Below are 25,146 nucleotides of genomic sequence, written 5' to 3'. Positions count from 1 at the left end.
CACCCCGGCCCAGTCGGTCCTACCACTTCCGTGTTGGCTGAACCACACGCCGTGATTGGCTGGCATGAACGAAGGGTTGTCTTTCTTTTACATCGCACAAAAATCACAATAGACTTCATTGTTGGCAATCATATGTTTCATTCATTTGCCAGGGGAAATTTTGATTGGTTGGTCTTAAAATAAATAAATAAATAAATAAAAAAGAATGAGGAACAAGACCAGAGCCTGACTGTCAGTGAGGAACAGTGGAGATCTGGCACATGTTGTTTAGAGCCAGGAGATCTTGAAGACCACATCATCTCAGGTGCAGGTCACTCAGCCGCACATGCAGCAGGACTGTGAAGCTCTCGGACAGACAGAAACAAGATTAAAGAAAACAACACAAGAGCAGGACATAACAGAATACACATGGAATATCAAGCAAGTTGTTGCATCAGACTGCAAAATTGACTACGGAACCCAAAGGCATCCGAGTAAACAGCCTGCAGATCTCCCCTTTTACCAGCCCCAGCTGTCGTTGACGTGTCAGGGCCAATTTTTCAAAAAATCACCAAAATTTGACTTTTGTATTTTAATCCATTTCTTCGCTTTCCTTGATGTTCAAATAGTCCCAGGAAGCCAGTTAAATTGTTTTTGAGTTTTTGAGAGTTTTTAAAAAATGTCATTTTTTTGGCATTTTGACTCAGGTCAGGGCGGGCGCTGTTGTTGTCGAGTCAGGACCAAATTGTTCAAAAAAATGACCAAAATTCGACTTTTGTATTTTAATAACTTTCTTAACTTTTTTTTCAAAACTCCAAAAATTACTCAAAGACTATTTATCTGGCTTCCTGGGACTACGACAGGGCTGGTCCTGACTCAAAATGCTAAAAAATGCAATTTTTTTCAAAACTCAAATAATTACTCAAAAACAATTTAACTGGCTTCCTGGGACTATTTGAACATCAAGGAAAGCGAAGAAATTGATTAAAATAAAAAAAGTCGATTTTTTAAAAAATTGGTCCTGACACGACGACAACAGGGCAGGCCCTGACTCAAAATGCCAAAAAAATTAAATTTTTTAAAAACTAAAAAAATAACCCAAAAACAACTTAAATGGCTTCCTTGGACTATTTGAACATAAAGGAAAGCGAAGAAATGGATTGAAATAAAAAAAAGTTGATTTTTTTTATTTTTTAGAAAAATTGGTCTTCCAATTTTCAATTGTATTTCAATAGCACCATCTGAACGTCTACGGAAGCGAAGAAATTGATTAAAATGCAAAAGTGGGGGAATTTTTGAAAAAATGGTTGTGACACGATCAACATATACCAATATACATATTACAAAATAGCCCAGGGTCACAATGGTTAGCACTGCTGCCTCTAAACAGGCAGGCTCAGGGTTCAAATCTATCTGGGTGGAGTTTGTAGGTTTTCCAGTGCCTGCATGAGCTTCCTTTGGGTACTCCGGCTTCCTCCCACAGCCCACAAACATGCTTACTAGGTTAATTGACCGTAGTTGTGCATGTGAATGGTGTGTGTGCCCTGCGATGGCCTGGACGCCTGTCCAGGGTATATTCCTGCCTCTCGCCCAATGACTGCTGGGATAGCACTCCCTGCAACTGGTTAACTGAAGATGGATGTATGTATTTACATATGGTGTTGGATGAAATAAAAAAAGCCTGTTGACAGTGCTGACATAGACGTAGAAGTCACAGGTGAGAACAAGTGGTCCTCAGCAGTCTGTCTTCAAAGGCAGAATGAGGGAGTAGTGCCATTGGACGTCACTTACTACATGTTGGCCAAAGCATATTGAGAAATCCAAGAATCTGGGGGCCTTATTCTGCTTATGAAAAAATGATTTTGTTATATTGTCACATTTTCTTACAGTGATTTATAATTGCAGGAAATGACGCGACACTCTGTGAAATTCTTATCCTCATATTTCTCTGGTGACCTGTGCTTGCATGGCTTTCCAAAAACAAGTAGCTGGAATCCACTCCCACCAAGACCGTTCACGTATAAGGAATCCTGATCTGATGAAACCATTTAAAATACAGTTTTAAAGGTTGAGAGCTCTCATGTAGTATTTGACTGCTTTTGAACCCAGCAAAAGAGTACCGTCATATTCTTTGTGACAGTGTTTATGATTGTCAAAAGCCACACCAGTCATTATGGCTAGTAAATATGTACATTTTACTGTTAATAATTAGACCATTAGTAACTCAACCTGTGGAATTCATTTGGTTATTTTGGCACCTGAAATGTCACCCTGTGAATGATTTTACTTCTGCATCCACTGAACATTTTTTCAAGTGTAGGCTCCGTAGATCTGGGCCATGATAGCTAAAATAAGCGTCTCCATGGGATTCCATTTGGACGTTGGGTGTAGTCAAGGTTACCGATTGCTCTGTAAACTGCACTTCTATGAGTACTTGCTCGCCCTCAAACGGACTTCGCTATTGGTTTGTGCCCAGTTGTGTGGAGCGTATATGAAAGATGTATCAGTGCAAAGGCGATGCCTTATAAGGCATAAACCAATACAACGTCCGTTACCGGGCGCAACATGTATGAAACAGAGCACTAAGGACATCAGTGACTTTAATGCAATGTTTTTGTGATTTTTTTGTTCGTTTTTTAATGTGTTCTCTTTTGATGTTTCCCACAAAAATAACAATAAATCACACTAATGATAATTACATTAGTATTTCAGACCTACGTATTATATATTTTTCTATAGCAATGAAAGAAGACAGGGATTTTCAAAAGCTTTATTGAAACAGACAGTTGCAGTGAGAGCTTGTCACTTCAGTCCTGTACACTGAAGAGTCAGTCTCAGTAGTGAGGCCAGCTTATTGTTCTGTACACAAAGGCAGCAACATATCCGACAGATGAGAACGTTGACTCAACTCCTTTTAGATGGTTTCGATCTGACGTTCATTAAAATGCCTCACAATGTTAGTGTGATGTTTTAGTATAGAAACAACAGAACGCTGTCATCTGTTGTTACATTTCAGCCTGCAAGATTTACAGAACAACACTCTTCTTTTTCAAAGCGAACCAAGACTCCAATGACATTTGGATTCTCAGCTGGTTCAGTAAACTGAGGCAGGTATGCTCTCACTCTCTATGACCCATTTGTCCATGGAACACAGTGTGAGAAAGAAATTTGACCTTTACATAAGATAGAAATTGAGCACCACATGGTTTTTACTGCAGACCCATCTCTTCCTTGAATTTGAGCTAAGCCATTAAAAAAAAAAAAAGGTTAATAACGGCGTCATAACTATTCTGGTTCAGTAAAGTTATTCAGAACTGGGGAGACACTATTTGGTTGAGAGCTTTGGTGTTTATGGTTTTCTTTCTTGAATGGTTTTCCTTTGGCAGTGTTCTTTTGATGAAGGTGGAGAAAAGGAGGTAGAAGCTTTCTGTGTCAGGTGTCCGACCCACGATCAGTCGAGGCAGCTGGACCAGGCTTGGATTGAAGTCAGGGGTTTGAAAACATGGGGCTTGTCTGAAGTCAAAGTTTTAGTGTGCGCTTAATCCCAGCTGCTTTTGGTGGTGTTTCTTGTAGCCAACAGTGTTGCTTGTTCCGACACCTGTCATGGAGAAATTCCCGTCAGCACAGACAGAACGCCTCTCATTAGGATTCTGTAGTTTCAGAAGTTGGACCACATTACCTCACTTACCTAAGTAGTCCTTGTAGTCTTTGAAGTATTTGTGCCGAAGCCCTCGCCCATCTGTGGAGAGAAGAAAACAAGATATATCGCCTTTACTGTAGAGTTTAGTTTGAAAATCTAAGCATTAATGTGAAGGTGATAATGTTGGTTTGGGGTTCCTCTGGTTACTCCCAGAGTCACAAAACATACATAAGTTTAATTTAAATTGAACAACAACACAGTCGGATAAAGAGTTTGTTATTGTTGTTCATTCATTTTATTTTCCTCATTCATCTCATTCTATCGTTGCACAATCCCATCAGAGGGTTGGTCACAATCCCAGCTACCCGGGGCCAGAGTCAGACAATACCATGGGCTCGCCCTCCCAAATACTGTCACACCTACTGAGTCATCCACAAACCTTTGTTTTATTTTGGGCAGTGGGAGCAAACTGGAGTTTTCATAAGAGGCAAATTCCTCACAGTGGAGATGAACTGTCATGAAATGTGTCCTCATTCCGAGAAGCCACTAGATGGCGCACTCGACTTGTATATGAGTTCTTGGAAAAAATGTGACAAATAACCTTAAACTGTGTCAAACTTATGACCACCTCAAATTTCGACACAATCCTGTGGTTTTGTATGGAATTTCTTAACGCGATAAAATAAGCAACATTTTTGGAGTAATAATTTCGATGCCTTCAGAAATCCTTGCATCCCTTTAACAATCCATTTCTCCGCAGAACTTGGCACTGAGTTCCTTCTGATGTGCCAAGAGATTCCAGATCAGAGAGAAAACATCTGCTGGAGCAGACACTGATCGTGCCTGAGTCCCTGCGGTGCTTTTCAGCAACACAAACATCAGACTGTTCCCATTTGATCTCATCAATATGGGAAATGCTTGTAAAGTCAACACAGGGTCGGTGATTAAGTTGTCTTAAGTTCCTTACCGGAGTTTACACGCTGCTTGATGCACTGTCCACGGTTTGGGATGCCAAGTGCAGGATTTCCTGGGTTGATGATGTGGCACTCGTAGCCTGTTGGACAGTGGAGAGGCTCGTCTCCGTCCTCTGTTGTGCTGCAGGCCTCAGCTGGAGGGAGAAGTCCAAAAATAAATAAAAACAAAAAACGGATGTGGGTCATAAAGTTGTGCTGATTTAGCTTCCAATACTAACAACTATTGATATCAAAGCATTATTAGTTGTTGTCCTTTCAATAGAAGTCATTTCCACCTGTGTCTTTATTTACTCTCTTGTTCGGTTGAGTTGGACACTGCTGCCACCCTTTTAAAACACCTACCCTGCAGAACCTCCTCCGGTCCATCTAGCAGCCAGCCGTTGCCTCCTAACCACCGAGGTTTTGGCTGCACCAGCCAGTCCAGCACTGGACAGAAGTCAAAAAACACTTTTAGAAAGTCAGAAAACCCTCTGTCTGCTGCATGAGCGCTCTGCTGACCTGGCGGGGGTTGAACAGACTCCAGACAGGCGTAGATGCAGCCGTTGTAGCAGCACCGCTTGTGGCGTTCACACTCTGAATCGGATCGGCAGCCCGGCACCTCACAGGCCCTCTCCGGCAGCATTTGTGGAGGAGGAGGGCAGCGGTCATTCTTCTGGTGCTGGGTGGACTGAGGGTGGTTGGGATACTCGTAGTCCTGGGTAAGGGGAAATGACATACAAGTATAATGACTGAGAATTACATCTGGGTCACTGTATTTAAGTACCAGTCAGTCGAGCGACCAACAGGTATCTATCATCCACTGAAGCCACTGAATCATCAAACACTGCAGTGCTGCCACACAAACTGTAAATTCATTCACTCAGCAAAAGTCTGTTTCTCCTTTGCTAATCTGTTCTAGGTTAAAATGGCATTTATCTATAATGTAATGGTGTTTTTCATAGGCAATTACCACCAGAGGGCAGCACTGCAAACATGCGCAGAACGAAAGAGGCCCTGAGGCTTTTCTGCCTTCCTGACCTGGATTTGGAAGGTGATTTACTGTGAGCGCAAACACTTCCCTGGTTGGACTCGAAGCAAGGAACTAGGCCACAAAACCGCAAGCCCAGAAACAGGATTCTCACACCTCCGCAATTATGGCAGAGCCGCACACGCGCCCAGCAAAAGGGACACAGTTGTTTTCTCTCACAGCAGCAGAAGCTAACACAACCACTGACCTGGCTTTAGTTTAACCCCAATGCTACGCTTCATTTTTTTTCTCTCTGTAGAACATATGGCTCGTATTAAAAACAAAACTTTCCCAGAAGTTTAAATTAGAGTCACCCTCTCCTTTTCTCATCGGGTTTCTCTGTCCACGCACAGAAACAGCGTCAAACATGCCACACACTTCAACACCGCTAATAACCCAAACTAATTGTGTGTGGAAAAAATTAAAATTTGTCGCAGCTAAAGATGTCAAGCCAGGTTAACATCGATAACTTACACAATGGATGAAAATGAAAATGCAAAGTAACACATTTTCAGAGATCAGTAGGTGTCGTTCTTGCCTCAAAAATGATGTGAGATTTGTTTTCTTTAAAGATAGATACAAGTAACATCCGACTTATGACCCGCTCGACTTACGTCCACCTATAGTTACGACCACAGCCAGCAGATGCTTTTTTTAATTCAATGTCTGGCACTGCAGCACGTAGCAGCCCGGCATCGCGTACGACAGTTACGGCTGTAAACAGCTTGGTATATAATAGTATTCAATAGAAAAGGTTGCTTAAAAACGCAACAGACTGACATTGTGTATCCTATACAGTAGTACCTATAACCCTCGCGTCAGGCATTTTGAATGGCATTCGACTTACATCCAACCGGACTTTCGACCGATCCCGTTCATAAGTCGGATGTTACTTGTATTAATAGTGGAGAGCGCCATCTAGTGGCCTCTCAAAATGATGTCACTGTTTCTTGAACCATCATCATCCCACCACTGATAGTTAGTAGCATTTAAATTAAATGTTTTAAATTTATAAACGTCGCTGATGCATAGCGATGAGCTAATGATGCTTCAGGAAGTTAGCTGCAACTCACGTCTTGCTAGTCACTTCATTTTTGAAGTGCGCCACCTACTGAAATGAGGCCACTGCTTCATGAGGCTTCATCACCAACTCATATTGTTGACAAACATATTAAAGGACTGTTCAGCTAACTATCACTATCTAGAATTCTGATATACTGTATACAGTAATAGTCTCGTGTTGCAAATGATCGCTCACAGTTGTTCACCCTCATGACAGCATGAGTCACCATGAGTTAATAACAATGTCATTATGGTTCTTAAGAGTTGGCGCACAGACACAATCGCTTGAAATTTTAAAAGTGTTTCTGAATCAAACCTCATTTTTGGCAGATGAGGGGATTCTTTGATTCCTTTAATTGAATAATAAGCTGGTGTGTCGCACACACATCATTAAAACGGCGCTGTTTATTTGGCAAGCTGGGCCGATATTCTTCCAAAGCAAGTGAGGGGAAAGAGTGAAAGCAAATGCTTGGCACACACCATGGTTACGCTTTCTCCTCAAACACACTTTAATTTGTTCTGGCAGCAGCACCATTAGCTGGCGGTTGGTTGGCGGGGAATTATTAGGATTTTGTTTGTCTTTGATTTTATTCAAATCCAGAAAGCAGTGACAGCAAAAACCTGTTTGTAGTATTCTGAGTTTTAAATGCATATCATGGCATATGTGCTGCTGTGGTTCAAGACTCATGAATGGCGACAAAAGAGCGCCTCTGATTGGAGGATGACTTGATATCCTCCTTCCTGTTTGTAAAATATGCGCTTGTTTATGTGCGTTTTGAGTGAGCGTCTTTGATGTGTCTGCTCTTGTGGCGTCAACCCAGCTCGGATTTACAGCCCAGGCTCTTCTTTCTGATGTTCCATCTTGTTTACTTTTGCTCTTGGGAGCCTGCGATCTTCACATCATGTGTGATCACGCTCTCATCGTTTCATCTTTCACCTTGATTCTCTTTCTAATGGCCTGTTTCTCAACGCTGCTAAAAGGACGACACGTAGGGGGGGTAAAAGACCTTTATCTGTGACGCCACTCAGAGCAGTTAGTGGTTCTGCTGCAAGATCACAGACTGATACTGAACTTCCTTCCTTTTTTTTGTTACCAAGATTACATCCTTTGCCAATTACAAACATTTATCCCATAAGAACAACATTGATTTCCTCAAGAGTAAGTGGGCCAGCAGACATGCGGTGAGATGGTCTCTGTCAGAGACTAGATTCTGGCCTAAAACAGAAACCCGAAAGACGCACACCTGTTCAATGTCAGTCCTCCAGTCTGTTGTAGAGCGCCACCTTGAAGTGATAAAAACCAGACTAAACTCATGCAAAGTGGGGTCTTGGTTGAATAAATGTGAATAAAGGTAATGAGTTCTGACAAGACAGGAGTGAAGCTACAGCGCAGGCCAGCACGTATGCGGGCTGGAGAGAATCAGCTCCAGTGGAAGTGTAGAACATGCCACTGTCATCTGACTTGGATTAGGACCACTTAGACCCACATCAGCGAGCAGCACTGCTGACCAACCTGTTAGTGAGCACGGCTTAGTAAGCCGAGGGAGTTACAGTAACTGAAACGAAAAGATTTATGGTTTGGTTTATCGCGAGGAATTGGGACTGTGTTTCCTGTTCTGTTTGGTCACGCAAAATTTTGAACTCAGGCCAAGACGAGGGCCGAACAAAGACTTCATCTGCAGGGGCTGGAAAACAGCCTGATGTAAATGGCAACTCTTGAAATACAGCAATCACGGTAATGATAGACTCACCCCGGAGGTGATATAGACTTTGGTGTCTGTAAAGTTTGTATTGAATATATTTAGTGCCAACAATATGTATTTGAAGCTCTTGCAGCCCACATGAATCCACCTGACCGGCCAGATTTGGCCCACGGGCCTTGAGTTTGAGGCGACTAGAAAAATGGTTAGATAATGTACACACAGCATGATAGCTAGTATGGCGACTTATGGTCTTATAAAATGATCAAATAAGCATTGTTGTTATAGTAAATGGGTAAAGTATTACTTCTTAGAAATATGACGTATCACTCACATTCAAATGTGCCAAGCAACTTTTGGTTCAATCCCCCGATGAGTTTTGCTTTGTCGTCTATTACCCTGACAGAGGTGACCAGTCAAGATGGATTATAAAATTATATCACTGCATTTGTTGACTACAGTCGCTTCTGCCTTCTGAGGTATGATTGGTGATGTTATGGGAACTAATATTTCATGGGAAATGCTCAGTAATTTGGCTGACATTCCCAAAGATTTTGTGTAATAGCTGTGCAGCGAGCAAAGCTAGTGGGTCTCAAATTAAGTTGATGTATATTGTAATGTCCATGAAGTCTCAAGTCTCAGCAGATGTTGTGTCCGTCATCCTAATTTTACCCCTGGTGTGTATAATCTGGTGCCTTCCTCCCCGGGCACATTCACACAGGAGGTTTGTGGCGATGCTGTCAGGATGATCCACAGCACTTACAGTGAAATGAAACGGTGCGGGGAGATGATTTGAGCCTTGCCGTTCATGTACACTGACGTGCCCAAACAGGTGTGTGAGCCAGACTGTTGTGGCTGAACTAGACTAAATAATCTGCTGTGTGGAACTGACAAGTGCAGCTGGGTGAGTAAGAGACACTTAACCGTCTTTATGTTTCATGGAACAATAGATTCTTGGACAGAAAACGCTGTAAATATAATAACATAAAAATAATAAAATAATATAAGCATAATGTGGTAGTTTAGCATACTTTACCAGACCATGGAGTTGTTGTGTACCATTGTGTACCACACAAAAAACTGGGTGACACTAAGCTGAACTATATAAATCAACAATGTGGCATGACTAACAGTGCACACTACCTCGCATTCAACTATTCATGCTGTGTTACTGTACATGCCATGAAGGAGTGCGGCACCACACAATTGCACTGCAAAAACACAACGCATAGCGGTACAGTGACGAGCAATACCAGGACTTAATGTAATATAAAAAAACAATTTATTACTATTTTACATGTGGTGCAAATTCAGGTTTGAGTCAGTAGTCAGCTTTGAAGCAAAGTCCAGCAAGTCACTGGGTTTAAGTCCATCCTGCAGAGCTGGACAGAGCGCGGGGAAAACAACAGAGCCAGAGAATGTAGAAGCAAAGAATGGGACAAAGTTAGTAGATCTTCTGTTGGGGGTTTGGAGGGGGGAAGAGGGGCGAGATAAAGACCGGGAATGGGGAAGGACAAAGAGGCCGACGGGTGCACAGACCAGTCAGAAAGTGAGAACATGAGCGCACGAGAGGTTGTGAGGAGGACGAGAGCAGCACGCTACAGTGGCCGCTTGTTAAAGATGATCAATCGGAGCGGAGTTAACTAGCGGGGGGCCACACTACGAGCAACCTGCGGTCATGTGCTCACACACATCCACTCAAGAACACGTCACGTGTGCTTCACAATTACTCACATGGAAATGTGATCTCAGACATTATCTGTTTTATAGTAACACATTTGGTTCTGTACTTCATGTTCAATACAGAACAAGGGCCCAGTATTATCTATCATTTTAAGGAGGTGATTTGATAATAATTCAATCCAATCCAATGCAATTGTGAGTCAAAACAGGACTGTTAACAAGTGAAATATAACTGCACTATGCATGCTAACACCAGAAAATATGGATTGATGCTTAAACATGGTGATCCTTCACAAATGAGAACAGAAGAGGAGTTGAAAAATATTTCTTATTGTTCATGAACTAATGCAACAGTGATGCTACCCGCCAACATTTACTGGATCAATAGCAACAAGGCTAGTTGGCTAGCTCCCTTGTCCACTTCAATACTCCAGATGTACTATTAGTACTCTTAGTAACTAATAATACAATAATTACTGCAAGTGAAGAGTTTTAATTTTGAATTCTGGTGCTGAAACGTTACATATGTTGTGAACATCAGTTTGTGAACTCAGCTCGTGGAAGGGTCAGTGGCAGGGCAGCCTGTGCTCATAGATTCGAGACAGTTGGAGGTTGAGCTGCTGCATACGTTCCTAAAATGCGTGAGTGATGTGAGTAGCAGTCAGACTGTAACAAGAAAGTTCAAGTCAGCTGGATCTCCACTCAGCTAAACCTGTGTTCGCAGCATCCTGGTTTCATAAAGAAGAGCAAATGCATGGATCAAAGACCCACCTTGTGAGTAAGTGCTCTTTTCCTGAGTCTTCTGGCATCACTTCCCGTGGAAAGGGCCAGCAGGGACAGCAGCAGTAGCACCACAGCAGCTGGCATTTTCAGTGCAAAACTCCTGCAGGACATCATGCGTTTCAGGTATTCCTCTCCGTTTCCCGCAAAGTTCCTCCTTTCAAGTGTGAGGTTCCACTGCGCTGGCTCTTCGGCTGGGACTCTCTGGCTGCTCATGTGCTGCCAGAGATTACACAAGCCTTCTCCCTGCAACAGGACCTGCCTTTATATCCGCCTGAGGAAAAGTGCAGGCCAGAGAGTGGAGGGGAGGACGAGGTTGAATGGAGGCTGTGTAGGGGAGAGAAGAGAAAAGTTTTGAGGGGAGCAAAAGGAAGAAAAAAAGGGGAAGAAACAGCAGCACATCAGTTGTGGAGTGCTGTAACTGTCTGCCTGCACAGTGAGTGCACATGTCACTGAGAGGAGGAGAGAAAGGGGGTAATTGGAGGGTGGGGGGAGTGTTTGAAAGGGCAGTGAGTGTGAGACCTCCCCCACTTTGCCCTCTGGTTTCATCTCACAGCACATCTGGCGATCTTTCGGTGACGGCGAGAGACAGTTCATATATTGTTTCACTGCTTCATTATCTATTAAACTGCGTAAAAAGTGAGGAACTTAAGTTATGAATGTACAGTATGTGTGGTGATTAGGTGGAGTAGCACAAAATAAAACTGTTTTTAATTGATATATTGCACAGAGTTCTTAAAGATGATGGAGGAAGATTGTAAATCAAGTGGGTCAAAAACAAGGCCCCGAGACCAGGTCATTTCATATGGCTCAGAGGAGATTTTAAATATATAGAAGACCAAAATTAAAATGCATTGCTTTTATGAAGCTACAATTCAGTTGATATCATCAGAGGCGAAGCTTGCGGTGTTGAGAAAAGTTCCCCTTCTGAAATGGTGTTAAAAAAGTAGGTCAGTTAGCTGGGTGGGCTAGTGGAAAGTCAACATGGTAGATTGGCGCCTTTTTTCTACTGAAGAAGTATGGTAAAAGTAAAGAAAAGGTATGTCACCATCAGATCCTTCATGGGCGCTATTAGCTTGGTGAGTCGCGAATGCTAGCAATGGTTAGCTTCATGTATGCTATTAGCTTGGTGAGTCGCGAACGCTAGCAATGTTTAGCTTCATGTATGCTATTAGCTTGGTGAGTCGCGAATGCTAGCAATGGTTAGCTTCATGTCTGCTATTAACTTGGTGAGTCGCGAACGCTAGCAATGTTTAGCTTCATGTATGCTATTAGCTTGGTGAGTCGTGAATGCTAGCAATTGTTAGCTTCTTGTCCACTTCACTAAATCGCTCTCTGGTTGCAGCAACGTGAAATCAAGGTTCAGATTGGTTGACGCTCCTCGACTTGTCATCCGTGTTCAGATTTTTCAACTTCAGTATTTGTGCCGCTAAAAATGTGCCGACACTGTAACGTTGTCAGCCCAAACAAGTTGCATCCGTTGTATTTGACTCAAATGTACTTTTAAAGTTACAGCGCAACTTTAAACTAACGGTATCTTGTAAACAGCGTTAGTTTACAAGACAACGTTGTCTTGAAAACTAGCACTTTGGCGAAAGATAAAAGAGGTGTATTCAAATGTTTACGTCTCTGGCTAAACAGCACCTACAGTTAGCTTCCAAGTGCCTTTAATTTCTTTTCTATTCTATTCTCTATTCTCTGTACCTATGGACCCTTGTGTGAAACAATGCTCGAGTTATGAAGTGATTATTTCGCACAGTAATACCTTCGCACTTCTCTAACTGCCACCTTGGCAGTTCCTCCTCTCCTCTCTGCAATCCCACTATCTTACACTGAAAGAGGGAAGGAATGCTAAACCCGCACAAATCTCCGTCATTATTGGTTTTACAGGACATGGGCTCATGTCATCGGGAGGCCCCGGCTTCACTCGCACAATAGCCAGAGTAAAGAGCGGGAGGGGACAGCAGACGGGGGCGATGGAGATCTGGGAAGAGAAATGCATGAATGAATGGCTGACAAAGACAGAGGAATAACCATGGCTCAATTTAAGCAACCATGTCCTCTACATGACTCCTATGGAAATGGACATTTAATCGTTCAAAACCTGCAGAATCCGTATGGGTCCATTAACTTCTTCCTTTCAGCACCATGGTACTTTTTTTTTAAAGTGCTGACTTTCTGGGACTTTACCTGTATGATTCCTATGGTGATATAACATTATCCCGCATAGCTCAGTGAGAAAAAGGTGGCACCAATGTGAGCAAAAATCTTTTCAAACTAATATTATAGCCATGTTTATGAAATGACAAAATGAAAATCCTTTTTTTATCTAGTTTAAGTGGTAAGCTGTAAGATCAGTGGGAGAGCAGGAGGCAGTACTGCTGTGAAACTTACATGCACAACTCACAGTAAGAACGAAAGAGACGACTCTGATTCATAGGTCCATACTGTATGGTAATTCAGAATACCACCCAAATTTAATAATGTGTTCCATGTCCACTAGGAACGTGTCCTATTTTGTTATTTTGTCATCACTCAATAACTAACAAAAACTGTCCTCAAACAAGGACATATAAAACAGCTTCCTGTATCAAGACTAAGACTCAAGTTTAGTTCTGACCCAGACCGCCTCAGATTCTCAGAGGTACTGTCACCAAAATAACCTCAATACTTAACATTCCCACTGTCATCTCAGCTCCTCCTCAAGGAGAGAACAAATTCTCCGCTATCTTGTCAAGAGTGTCTCAAGAGTGTTAAGGACTTCTACCTGGTCCTACTGTGAGGAGACCCATGGCCAGACCCAGGACACGCTGAATGGATTATAGCTGCCCCTATGATCCAACCTTACACAAGTGGCAGAACAGCATCACTTTGTAAATGTGTGTTACCTATAGTTCATATATTTCTGCAACAAGTCATCAGGAAATAGATGACTTGTTGCAGAAGTGGCCAGGGACATGTTCTCACATCCATCACTGATATCCGCCCTCTAAACCTGGAATGTACACTTGGAGGTTAAATAAAGTAAACAAGCGCCAAGTGTACGCGGGCTGGTGTGTCAGCGTTTTCACACCCATCAAAAGACTTTCGGGAGGGAAAAAAAGAAATACTTGGAGAAGGGGACGGGAAACTTCAGGGGAAAATGTAGTGATTGATTATCAACTTTGTCTCTCAGCAACAGAAATTACACTTTGTCTGAGAAACATTCAGAGGCTCCGGTAACGCAGACACACGTTCGCATGACTCAGCAAAAAGAAAGGAAGCTGGGAATGAAGGCCGATACGCAGCGCAGTGATGGATGATTGGGCGGTTTGAGAGAAAGATTCTTCAGATTTCTTTCATCTGAGCCGTGTCCTCTGGAGGGAATGCTGGGTGGAGCGTCTGTGTGTCTCACATCACATATTTCTACAGTGACGGTCGATATTAAACCTGTTCAGCCTCGGGGCGCAATATATGTCCAGAGACGGAATTCAGTCAAAGGTCGGAGGCTGGCGCTGCGCACTGTAGACAGGGAGGGTCATTCATATCAACCAGATGGCAAATGTGTGCGACATGTGTTTTATTTTGAAGTCTCCATCTGGTGGAGGACAAACAGGTTCTCTTCATTCTGGATGATCCTCTCGACTCTGAGCGTGGAGTCCAGATTTCAATCATTCAACTACTCCTAAAATTCCAGCCCTGGGAAAGATCAGCCTCTTGCCTTTATATATGTCCATTAAAGTGTCAGGGAATGTTGCTAATGGGAAAAAGAACAGATGACTTCATTTTTTGGGGGTGTTTCTAATGACCATCTGGATCCATGAATCAGTAGAATATTCGTCTCACTCTGTGTCGAGTGAGCTGGACCGCTTTGTTCTTGCAAGCTAAAGATGGAATGCTATTGCCACTATCTGTAGCTCATTGCGATCAATGATATTTCAAATGCTGAAAACGTCAATGACACAATAGACACATGAGACAATTGTAAGGAAATAATGTTGGCCTGTGTTTGCTGTCATGTTGGGGAAAGTACTTAAAGTTTATTCAAGGTAACAAAAAAAAAATCTCTTTCCCCGTGGAAACTATTGCTTTACTGAAACTATCAGACATGAGCATGTTCAGGTTTGATGTTCTGAGGACGGATAATCTAGACGTCTAAGTCTGCGTCACCTCTTCACCTCCCTTCACCTCGAATGTGGAGAATTACTTTAGCAGGACCCTGAAGCAGAAGCCTGTCAAAGCAGCTCAACCCAAATCAGCTCCGGCAGCTGTGGTCAGAGTTCAATCTGAGAGGTCAGAGGTCAGGGCCAACTGTTTTGTATGAAGCTGGCTGCCTAGTCTTTCGCTGCTAAACACAAATACTCTAAATGAAGCAATGTTAAAGTGTTTTTTTTTTCGGGAACTGTGTCATTAAACTGGATTAAATTTATACTCAATTACAAAACTGACTTGAAAATGAGTAATATGTAATGTAATTTAATTTAATTTAGCTGGTGTCTAAGGCATATTATTGAGGAAAATGAAATTAATATTGAGTAAATGTTTCATGAAAAAAATATATGTATGAGAACATTATGAAATCTTTTCAAAAAACACTTTGAATTTAAATTGAAATGAATAATTAAAACAAAAAGAGAACTATTTTGAGTGTCATAAAAAAGGTATGCAGTATATCAGTGAGACTTGAGGGTGCATACAAAACATGTGGTGAAGAAATACAATTTGTAAACACAAGAATGAGAACTGACATTGTTTAGTGAACTAGAAAAAAAAATCAAAATCAAAAACAATTCCAAAGAACACATATTGTGAAGAGGAATTGTGGCAGTAAATTTCTTTACTTCAAGGTCTCCACTGCTGTTAAAGATGATTCACTTCATTGGAGGCCAATTCTTTTTCTGACAATGTTCTCTGTGTGGTGCCACTTAAATCCGCATCAGACTTAGGAAATATCGTCCAGTGCCTAAAGTCGCTGTTCATTTGAAAGCTAATTTGAAGCCTAGTTTATCACCAGCAGTAAAAGTACACTTTGGTTCTCTCCTCTCTTCTAAATGTTTAGCTGTGGCTTCGTCACCGCATTCAATGTGATTCTAATGGAATGTAAACCTGGAGCAGCTGGAGGCAGCAGCCAGACATGACTTCAGAGGTCTATTATTAGTTGTGATGCACACACACGACTGGCACATTGATCCAGTTTGATTTCTACATTTCAAAATAAAAACAAACACTAAATCAATTGGAGACTGAGTTGAAAAATTTGGGTAGAGCACTATTGTGCCAACCGACAAATGTGGATTGCTACTGGTTTCAAATATGAACAGAAGTTAGAAGGATTTTTTTTTTGTATAAAAACACACAAATACAACCAGTTTTATGTCTCAGTTATTTTGCCCTCCTGTGTTTCATTTTCTGCTGACATTTTTTTTTCCACCTATGTTATGAAATCGCAATTGAACAGCTTCTAAAGCAGAGGTAGGCAGAGTGCGGCCTGGGGGCCACATGCGGTCCTTTACCTGCATTTATGTGGACCTTGTTAAGTCAGAACTGTGAGTGTTGCAATGCGGTAGCTTGAAATGCAGATGGTTCACGAGACAGTCAATCAAAATAACGCGTGACTGAGACCAGGACAGGAGATGAGATCACCTGCCAATGCGTTCAGGGACACTCATCCTTTTTCAGTGCTGCAGGTCTGATTGCAGATAGCCTCCAACTGTTCACAGCAGCCTCTAGAAAAACAAAAAGCAAAGCACAAACCAGGAGCAGTACGTATTGACTAAATAAAACTGTTCGATGTAAAAGATGTAAAAGACCATTTTTCTGCCATTTTGTTTTTCTTCCCCCACTTATATTAATTGTTATTAAGGAGTCATAAATGAAGTTAGATTATTTTAATGTCTGACACAATTGTTTATGTTGTCTTGTTCCCTCTAAAGAAATACATAAATAAAATGTAAGATTCTAAGCAACAGATTAATACAGTCAACAAAAAAGAATCCAATTTCTATGATAGAGAATATAGAGAATATTTATTAAGCATAGATGTAATATCATGATGTATGCTACTCTATGTTTTCTAATATTTTGGAAGCAAAATTTAAGAGTCTTTCATCTGTCTTTGGCTTTGCGGCCCAACACAGTAGACAACGTGGCCCCTTGGAAAAAGTGTCCCGAGGTCTCTTCATCCCATGTTGCACTGCAACAGTTCAAGTTGTAAAATGAAGATGAACCCATCTTGGACTGTGTTGTTGCAGCACCTGTTTGAAGACAGCAGTCGCACCTGTCTCTGGCCAGTCTGAGGAGAAACTAGAGCTTAACTGACTTTAACTTGTCTGCTCCTCCTCACAAGCAATTACAGCTTGTGCTCCGTCTCAGTTTCCCCTCCTTGTGTCTTTCAGGGCCTCCCATCTCCTTTTTTCTCCCAACCATTACTCACTTCCCTCTTCCTTTCGTTGTCACCTTGGTTTTTTTCCCTGTCTGCTACCGTCTTTGAACTCAGGTAGCAGTGCAACATTCCACAGCGTGACCCCGGGGTGCCAGGTCAGGCTGGAGTGGAACGTGGGAGAAAAACAACACTATTTCAGAAGTTTCTATGGCTACTAGGAGCCCTGAAGTCCAACTGTGGGGTCATGGTGGTGAGGAGGTGACGCTGTGGGATGCAAGTGTTTTTCAGCACGTTGGGTGTGATGTGGGAAAGCCTCTGCAGCACACTCATGTACACAAATAAAAAAACACTCAACACCAGCTGAACTTGGAATTGTACTGGGATAGTTTTCATCTGCTCCTGTTGAGTTCCTTCGTTGGTGGCACTCTTGGTTTAAAAATGTTATTGGACGTTTCATATTCTAATGGAATTTTGATTGAAAGTGCAAGATATCCATTTAACATGTTTGAATCATGCACTTCACCAGACCTGGGGAGAGCTTCAAGTTCTCATAAACCATGGCTGCAACATATATTTTGTGGTTTTCTGTGCTCCAATATTTCCATCATACAGTGAGTCTGCGTCAGAGAAAATGGAACATGGAAAATGATCCTAGCTTTATGATGAGAGGACTTATCCAAAATATGATACTTAAGAAAGAGTACATTTGTATCAAAGAAAGTAGAAGTACAAGTCAAAAACTCCAGCAAAGTTGTCCTGAATTCAGATGCAGCCCATGGTTTTTCCTGTGTTTGGATTCCTGTAGCAGCACAGTGAGAAGTTTCCAGCGTGGGCTGACATCTGCAAACCTCACTGAAGAATTTCTTTGTGCAGGTTTGTGGAGGATGAAGTGTTTATTTATATTGTTCTGTTTGTTTTACACAGGCATGTTTGTCGGTTATGAAGACTAGTTTGCCGGATGGTCGCACATTCCAAACATTCTCTCTGGCTCCTGATGTGCAATTTCAAACATTCACCACTAGAGGTAAGTAGAAGTACACATTCAGTTTACTTCGTTAGCAGCAAACGAATCAACTAACAGAAACGCGAATCAGAGTGAATAAATAAGCGGATGAATCCATGAATTCATACGCAACTTTTTTTTTTTTTTTTTTGGCAGGCCGTTGTGTTAAACAGCATAACTTAATTTTGACAAGCAACACAAGTGTCATAATTCGAAAAAAAAACATGGACAGAAATAAAGTAACGTAAATGATGTTTATATAATATAATATAATATAATATAATATAATATAATATAATATAATATAATATAATATAATATAATATAATATAATATAATATAATATAATATATGTGAACCAAAGTTGCAGTCACAGATAAGAGAAGGAAAAAAACAGAACTGTATTTTATTTTTTTTTCCATCTTGTTGACTTTTTTTTTTAAATCTTTTTTTTGTGTTAAATAATCCGAAAAGACACCTTGACTGTTAGAAGTGCCATAATTGTCAAGAAGAAAATAATAATGTGGAAATAAATAAATAATAGTAATTAAAGCAAACTACAGAACGTGGGGGAAATGAAAGAAACTGTAGAAATATAAATACAGAACATTTCCATTTATTTCTGTTTATTTTTTCTGATTTATTTCCAAATTATGACAGTCTTCCGACTAACCTGAATATCAGCCCAATGAACACTGTAAGATGAACGCAAGTCTGCTTTTGGATTGCAACTGAGGACCTCAGCGTCAAACTCAAGGTCTGGGGGCCGCATCCGGCCAGCAAAGTCATTTTTGTGGCCTGTGAAGGCTTTAAACCCACAAATGGTGGTGGCTCAAAATGAAATCATCTGTGATTTAAAGTGCTCAGGTTATTAATCCCCTCTGATGAATGCTGATATCAGCACCCACAAAGAATACAGCATTCAAAGATTTGTTGTTCAACAGATTATTTTGCAGCACTTGCAGCTGATGTGTTATAAGGCAGTCACGATTGATGGACAACATCTTTATATTCTGACCCTCACACCAGCGATGCTAAAGTTGAACTTTAAGAATTAAAACACAGACTGATGATACGTCGGGTTTGGCTCTTGTTTCCAGTGATTGATGGAAATCCAATCCCACATCACGGAAAGCGGTTAAAGTTCATCGACTGAAAATACGTGCTTTAAATTTCCATGAACTCATTTGCAGGCTTTTGCATCAACGCGGGTGCTCCCAGGTCATAAATATAATCCCAATTACCCAGCCCTCTTCTCATTCATCACCCCTGATGCTTCGTGCCCGTGATTTACATGATGCCGCCGCACGGCCGAGAAGGATGCTGTTCAATGGAGAGGCCAATTAAGGGCGAAGAAACACAACATGACATTCAAGTTTAGCAGAAAAATGATGGAGATAATTGCACCCAGATAGATTCTTTCCTGCGGCAACCAGCACAGTGCCTCCTTCCCTCGACAAAACCATAATTAGAACACTTTGATGCTTCACCATCCATCAACTCTGTGGTGTTCAAAGTGTTGGTGAAGCGTACAGTACGTTACAAATGGCCCACGTGTGAAGGGGACGGTTTACAGCCATAAATAGATCTGAGCTTAATTACATTTTACAGGGGACACAGAAAACCTGGATTCACATACGTGTCTAATGGAAATCATGTATTCAAGATGTCCAGATGAAGAAGATTAGCACCTGGTTTGAATGCAAATCTCAGATACTGAATTGACTCTGGAGGCTGCCATATATTATGAAGCTGAGGTCTGTGAAGCATGGGTTTTATTTTTGCCACATTAGTGTGTGTGAGACCAAAAGTGACTATTATTTGAGAGTCACTTCAGAGATGTCGGTGTAGCAGTCATTCACAGAAAAAAATGGAAATAAAGCAATATTTGTGAATGAAATGTAAAAACTCAGATCCAGGAGGAACAGTGTGGTTTTCATCCACACTGTTCCTCCTGTGCCACAGTGTGGTTTTCGTCCACACTGTGGCTTGGGCATCTGATCCGGATGCCCCCTGGACGCCTCCCTGGGGAGGTGTTCCGGGCATGTCCTACCGGAAGGAGACCCCGGGGAAGACCCAGGACTCGCTGGAGAGATTATGTCTCTGGTCTGGCCTGAGAACGCCTCCGAATGCTGCCTCCGCGACCCAACCCCGGATAAGCGGTAGATGAAGGTGAAGGTGAAGGTGATGTAAAAACTGGCAGCGAGACATAAGCAGAAGAATAAGTATAACTAGAATAGAAAAAGCAACTCGAACCTATTTTTGACGGAGACCAACACTCCAACACATGAATATGAACTGCCTGCCTGCTAAGGTTAGCCGCTAGAAGAGCTTTGTTCATCTCTTGCATAGCATTATGAGTCTTGTATAAGAGGTGGAAGTGCATTTCACGGACCAGTCATTAATAATGGAAGTCATGAAATGATGTTTCAGGTCATTTATAATTATAATATATCAGAGTCTGGTGGCTCTATTTTTGTGTCCAGTGATGTTCATCAGGTGACCTTCTGTGACGTGTTTCGACAAGATAACTTGCACCAGCTAACTAACTGGTGCACAGATAGACCACGAGAGGTGCTCAAGCACCAGCACTGCATGAGAAAAGTGCCGTTTTCGCTGGAGCGCTTACAACCTTTCATCTTAAATTCCTAAGAAAAAAAACGTATGAGCAAGAGCAACAACAACAGCAGCAGGAAGAGTAAGAGGAACGAGAGAGTGTAGAGGAAAGAGCCAAGACAACGATTGCAGGTCAGGAATTTATCTGTAACACATGAAACTATATCTTCGCAGATATAAATTGATGACATAAATAGCATATATTTAACAGCGCATATTATTCTGAAAGGATTTAAAAAACTTCTTTGTGCACTCCAACATGAATGAGATGTTGTTCAGCTTCTGTGACGGTAGTCCTGCGGCTTGTCTCCTGAGAGAATGTCCCCGTTTCACTGGACACAAAGGTCAAGAGACACCTCAAGTCAGGCAGCACAAGCAAGAGGGAAAAAAATCAATTGAATAGCAAAAAAAAAAAAGAAAAGAAAGTGATGGTCCATGAAATTAGCACAGCCATAAAATACATCATAAATTCTGTCCCGCTGCTGTATGAATATCAAAATGAGTCTCCGCACGGACAGACTATCAGCTGATTAACTGAGGGGTGTTGCTGCATTTCAGGGCGGGATCAGAGCCCTACTGTAGTTGAACAAGCTCACTGGACCACAGCGAAGGCGGATTTATTAGTATACAGAGACAAATGAAATGTTCCTTGTACCAAAAGATAGGCGATAGATTTTCACTGTCCCTCACTCCAACGTGTTGTTTCGCCCAACAGCTTTGAGCTTGTGCAGATGTAGCAACTTCATCAAGCCAGACAGCACAAACAAAGAGTGGGTAAAGAAGTGAACAGGAAAATCCTTCAATATATAAGACAAAGCTTTAAGCCGTCCAACATAATAGATAAGAAAGAAAAAGTTTTGTGGGCACTGATATTTCTTCCAGTTGTTATGCGAGGGGAGGAAAGCTGCGTGGGAGAGCTCCTGATCTACAGTGTGAGCTTGTCATTACTTTTGTTTTCATTTTTGGCTTGGACTTTTGAACACAAAATTTTAAATCTCAGAAAAATAAGCATGAACAATTGGAAGATGGGCAAACAATGTACAACTACCTGTGACTCATGCTGCATCTAAGCTAGCTGAAGATGCAGCTAATAACACATTGCTAGCATCATAGCACAATCGGAGTTCGAATTGAATGAAAATGTCAATTGAGTGTCTTTTTTTGATCTGAATAAATGCCTCAACCATCAGTTCAACCATCTGGAACCACGACAAACAATAATCACAGAATAATCTCACATGTGTTGTCAAGACATAAGCAACTTCTTGATCAATATGCATTTGGTTTGAAACTAGAAAACCCACAGGCAGAAGAGAATACAAATTTGTGGAATTGTTTGCTTCTTTTGGCACATTTCCACGGAGCCCTTAGGGATATGACCAAAAATAAAAGAAGTTTTGCAAGATTTTTGGGTTTATGCTACTGTTCCTCTAAGAGTTCAATAGAGACAAGTGAGTGAGGGTGGAGCGAGATGCTGCGCTGGGGGTGAGAGAGAGTTCTGTTTTTTGGAAGTTGTTGAGGAGAGCGAGGAGCTGCAATTGTTTCTGTTTTCTGCAGACCACTACACAGTGTTCGAGTAAAATAAAAGAAGAAACTGAACGACAGAATGGCTGTTTTTGTCTACTACCAGCAGACGCTACAATACTTTTGCAACTTCTCACGGCGTTCAAATGTATTGATTCTGCTGCGAGAAGTAGAGGAGTCATGGAGGATGACCAAAACCATGCTTGCGACACAGCACGGACTGTATGTCCTCATATTTTAGTCCCATTTCGAAATAAAATTCAATGAAACTTTCCCACGGATGCTGACTCAGCAAGGTTATGGTTGTTTGATCCGGAAGTAATTCGCTGTCACTTCAAACTAGTATTGCGAGATCTCGTAATACTAGTTTAGCGATATCTCGCAATACTTTTGCGAGATATCGCTAAACTTCTCTTTTTTTTTTTTGTCATGTCCCCTTAGGGGCTCGGTACATTTCATTCATTCAAAACTTCCACTTCCTGTTTGGAGTAGCCATCTTGGATTACTGTGGTGAGAATTATCCTATCTTCCAACGGGGAAATATTATGCTGCTTTTTCCTCTGAAGTGGGATATTCCCGACTCTGCCCTGAGCTTGCAATCCAAGATGTCCGCCCGGAGCATAAACAATATGTAGAGCCCTTGTTATATTGCATATTTCTTGCTCTAAATCATAGAAAACATAGTAGTGTTACGCTTATTCATAGAAATGTTTCTGTTGGGTAATTTTAAGTGTTCATGCAACAGTGGCTAGCTTGGTCGATGCCTAAACGCTGTTTATGCTTTGGTAACTGGAACGCGCTGAACTCAGCTGTGACATCATTCCCAGCGCTGACTTCCCACCGCCGAGGTAACTGGAACGCAGCATTACATCGGGTGATGTCACGGGGGGAGGGACTTGGGATCAACGTAGCAAGGCTAAGCTCCTATACAATGGCACCCAGAAAAGGGGTGAGAAAAGGGTGGATGAACGTGTGAAAGTGATGTGTAGTCTGACTCTCATATTAGAGAAGACTAGAAGTCATTTACTGTAGCAAGTGCTAATGCTAGCTCATACTTGTGTTGTCCTTCAAACAATGACTCACTGCATCGCTGCTTCCTCTCGACTGTGACCATGTATATTTGGTATTTCTGTATACATATCTCTATGACGGAATATATTATAACCTACAACCTTCAGAGCTGTTGATCTTTTATCACTCTCTAATGATATTAATTGCTTCACGTTCAACCCTCAGCGTGATATATAGCCACAGGCTCAGAAAACCTCTGCATGTGGCAAATCGAATTCCACCAAGTCCTTTCATGAGGGATGAGCGTACCAAAGCCCTCATCCGACCCCTGCTGCAACACAGAGCCATTGATGATTTACGTGAACAAGATATCCGCATCAAAGCAATTTTTTTGGCTGAATTCTCAAAGTTACATTGTCACACTCACATGCTCATATGTCAACAATGCTGGATTGAGAACCGAAAATACTGCGAGAAGCCATGAGAATTACGTTCAAATGATTGTAGGAAAAACTTGAAACATGAGGTGATTAATCCTAGTCTGTGGTTTATTAAAAGGATAAAGACAAATACAATGACAAAAGCGTTGTCATCTTTAACATCGTAAGACAGTCAGCAATTTTCACTTTCGGTTTGTTTGTGTTACATAACATCATCAAGTGGAGTGCATCCTCATGAACGCTCCTTGTGTATTTTTGGTAAATTCACTTTATGGAAATCCTGTAGCTGAAATTTGGCGCAGAAGATTGAATAATACATCCCGATGGGTATTCTAAAAACAATGAAAGATTCATACGTGAGCGTCTTCAATAATAGATCTATGAAGGGGATGCCTAGTCAGAGTAGAACCGCAGTACAGGAGGGGAGAAACACCTTCTAAATAATGAAGAACTGTCTCATGCAGGGAGACAGTTATCCACCAGGCTTACATAGGAGGACTGTCTGTGATGGACGCCATGCATTCTGACACCATAACATTATGACCACCCATTGCAGTCCCCACCGCTAGTGCTGCGAGGTACTGTAGAACTAGATTTTATTTGTTGTCATTTCTTACACATTTGCTCTTGGTTGTATTAAGAAAGGGTGATGTGAATCCACTAAAGTTTTCATGATAAAGCACTATGTGTAGATGTTATTCGCATTTTACTGGTGAGAGTGCGGTGTAAACATTATGTTATAACCAGTGAGTGGGACTCCAAGGCAGTCAACAAAGTGCTTCTTTTGTGACAACATGGATGTGGAGTCGTGAAGGTTAAGGAGGTTGAGCGTTGAGCGGACCATTCTATGTAACACTTATCATAAACTCTACATAGACGTCGCCTTTTTCAATCCACGAAGCACCGATGACGATTCTCACGTGACAGGGTGGCTAACAACTACTCCACTCTACACACACTCCTGCAGCTGCAGTTCTGCGTCCCTTCAATCATTGGCATGTATCTACTTAAAGTCAGGTATTTCCTGTTCCAAGTTTTCTGTCTTCGTTGCCGCAGTGTGAAAGGTCTCTGTCATTGCCAAGGTTATGATACTTCTGGAGTTTTCATAAGTTTTTATTTTTATTTAGTTTAGAATTTTTGTTTTAATTCATTTTTAGAGTGGGTTTGCTAGTTTTAATAGTTGAAAAATAGTTCATTTTAATAAATGAAAAATTCTTAGTTTCAGTTTAATTTTTGTGTTATTTATTTTTTTCCTTCAAAAATAGGGTACTAGAACAAGACTCAATATAGTAGTAGTATGGCAGTTTTACTGATACAAACTCAACCGAAGACATAATGCAAAAAATGTTATATTAAGTTTGGAAAGA

At 41.5% G+C, this 25,146-nt stretch overlaps 1 protein-coding gene across 2 annotated transcripts; it reads right to left on the bottom strand.

The window, feature by feature from the left end:
- Positions 1-2,754: 2,754 nt before the first annotated feature.
- On the bottom strand, positions 2,755-16,501 carry wfdc1 (WAP four-disulfide core domain 1). 2 transcript variants are annotated; one of them, XM_053885972.1, is made up of 7 exons: positions 16,447-16,501; positions 10,816-11,151; positions 5,092-5,287; positions 4,936-5,019; positions 4,587-4,727; positions 3,668-3,718; positions 2,755-3,577 (listed from the first exon to the last, which is right to left on the bottom strand). In XM_053885972.1, exons 2-7 carry the CDS (start codon positions 11,038-11,040, stop codon positions 3,507-3,509), a joined length of 768 nt encoding a protein of 255 aa, XP_053741947.1. In that variant the 5' UTR covers positions 11,041-11,151; positions 16,447-16,501; the 3' UTR covers positions 2,755-3,506. The 2 variants fall into 2 exon arrangements, with proteins under 2 accessions (XP_053741947.1, XP_053741948.1); XM_053885973.1 differs by lacking the exon at positions 16,447-16,501 and having other exon boundaries at positions 3,659-3,718; positions 10,816-11,248.
- Between the last annotated feature and the right edge of the window lie 8,645 nt (positions 16,502-25,146).

This window comes from Synchiropus splendidus, chromosome 14 (assembly GCF_027744825.2).
Source record: "Synchiropus splendidus isolate RoL2022-P1 chromosome 14, RoL_Sspl_1.0, whole genome shotgun sequence".
NCBI lineage: Eukaryota > Metazoa > Chordata > Actinopteri > Syngnathiformes > Callionymidae > Synchiropus > Synchiropus splendidus.
The sequence above is the reverse complement of the archived record's forward strand: the minus strand, read 5'-3'. Positions and strand labels throughout refer to the sequence as shown.

Coding starts and splice junctions, on each gene's coding strand:
- wfdc1 (XM_053885972.1), bottom strand. CDS start 11,040: ATGAGCAGCCAGAGAGTCCCAGCCGAAGAGCCAGCGCAGTGGAACCTC. Junction 4,728..4,935: donor ACCGGAGGAGGTTCTGCAGG/GTAGGTGTTTTA, acceptor TTCTCCCTCCAG/CTGAGGCCTGCAGCACAACA. Junction 3,719..4,586: donor CAAGCAGCGTGTAAACTCCG/GTAAGGAACTTA, acceptor TTCTCTCCACAG/ATGGGCGAGGGCTTCGGCAC.